This window comes from Vicia villosa, linkage group LG1, assembly GCF_029867415.1.
Source record: "Vicia villosa cultivar HV-30 ecotype Madison, WI linkage group LG1, Vvil1.0, whole genome shotgun sequence".
In the NCBI taxonomy this organism is placed as follows: domain Eukaryota; kingdom Viridiplantae; phylum Streptophyta; class Magnoliopsida; order Fabales; family Fabaceae; genus Vicia; species Vicia villosa.
This window is the reverse complement of record NC_081180.1, coordinates 120,296,859-120,298,604: the sequence shown is the minus strand read 5'-3', so window position 1 is coordinate 120,298,604 and position 1,746 is coordinate 120,296,859. Positions and strand designations below refer to the sequence as shown.

Sequence of the window (1,746 nt, the reverse complement as noted above, 5' to 3'; positions counted from 1 at the left end):
ACGTACTTGGTTAATTTCTCCTTTTCACTTGTTATTTCGTTGCTGTTAATTTCGATTCCGCTGTAATATCCTTTGAATGTAGTGCTATTTGGGGTTTTTAGGGTTTATTTGGGGGGTGAAGGGTATTGTTATGATTTTGGTTGCTGATTGCTTGTATGATTGATATGCGGAGACAAACGAGATCGAGAGAGATGGAGAGTTTATTTTTTGTTGTTGAGCCATGAACGAACGAAATCGAGAGAGATGAGCTGATAGAGAGTTTAGTAGAATAATTTATTATTAATTTTATTGGTATTTTGATGTATTAGATGTTATTATGTTTTCTAGAATATTCCTAATAGCTTTTGGGCTTTTAATAGCTTTTGGGCTTTTAGTTATTTATCCATTAGGAGCATTATATATGTAGTGTCTTTGACACAATTTAGAGTATCAATCAAAGAAATCAAAATTTATCTTTTATCTCTATTTTCTTAGCTTAATTTTAATGTCTTTATCTTTTATTTGTTGAAACCCTAGTTCTATAGTCTTGGTAGGAATTTCTTCCTATCAATTGGTGCTTTCATTATGCACTCAACCTCTTCCATAGCATATTCTTGCTACAACCATCAATTTTATCATATTTCCGTTCCATCACCCATACACCCATATCCTACATGTTATTACCCATCCTTAAATCCTTCATTTTCAACCTTCATTCCATACCAACAACAACACATCATTTCTGCTCCACATCAACAACCACCCTTCACTTTCTCTTCTCCTTATGAGTCCATTGTCACACACACAACACCTTCATCACCTAACCCATACATTTCATACCCACAACAATCTCAAAATTTCAATTCACAATCAGAAACATTTCACCAACAACTAGAAACTCTAAAACAATATTTGATTGAAACCCATGAGATCTCAAACAAATATAGAGAGGAGTTGAAGGAACAGATTCAAAATATTTCTGATTCACTGAAAAAGTCACAAGAAAAATTTAAAGAAAAATATGCTTTCAAGAGAAATGTAGAGGAACAGACAGAAGAAGAAAATTCTGGTTCACACATAATTTCTCCGGCGAAATTTCCGGTGTCTACTCCGGCGAGCATTCCGGCAGCATCTCCGACGAATTTACCGGCGACAACTCCAATGAAATTTCCTGCGTCTTCTCCGACGAAATTCCCGGCGACAACTTCAATAAAGATTCTGGCGGCAACTCCGACGACTTCTCAGTCGTTTTCTCCCAAAGAAATTCCCCCGTCATCTCCGACGAAAACAGATCCATTATCGGAAAAGAAAACATTATCATCGGAAAAAATAGAATCATTGCCAGCAGAAACAATAGTGTTACCACCTAAACTACCGGATTCGTCCAAACCGCCACCTAAACCACCAGATCTACAACGGGTATTGTCAGCACCATCAAATCCACCACCATTCATCATACCACATCTCCGACCACCATCAAAACCACCCGATTTTCAATATCTCCGCCGTCAGATATGCCACTAAGAGCACCACATTTATATTTCCATGATTATTATATATTTAAATATTTTAATGAGGCTTGTTTGAAAGGAAGAAAAGGAGAGTATGAGTGTAAGAAAGATGGAGAAAGAAGAAAATGAAGAAAAAGAGAAAGAGAAGAATGAAAAAAAAAAAAAAACACGTGAGAGAGAGGAAAAAAAAAACAGAAAAAGAGAGGAAATTCCCATACTGCATCCCACTAGCCTTACCACGCGTCCAAATTCCAAT

The 1,746-nt window shown here is 36.4% G+C and overlaps 1 protein-coding gene across 1 annotated transcript; it reads left to right on the top strand.

The window, feature by feature from the left end:
* The first annotated feature begins 564 nt into the window (after positions 1-564).
* On the top strand, positions 565-1,503 carry LOC131652874 (uncharacterized). Its single transcript, XM_058922857.1, has one exon. The coding sequence runs from the start codon at positions 565-567 to the stop codon at positions 1,501-1,503; it is 939 nt and encodes a 312-aa protein (XP_058778840.1).
* The last annotated feature ends 243 nt before the right edge of the window (positions 1,504-1,746 follow it).

Coding starts and splice junctions, on each gene's coding strand:
- LOC131652874 (XM_058922857.1), top strand. CDS start 565: ATGCACTCAACCTCTTCCATAGCATATTCTTGCTACAACCATCAATTT.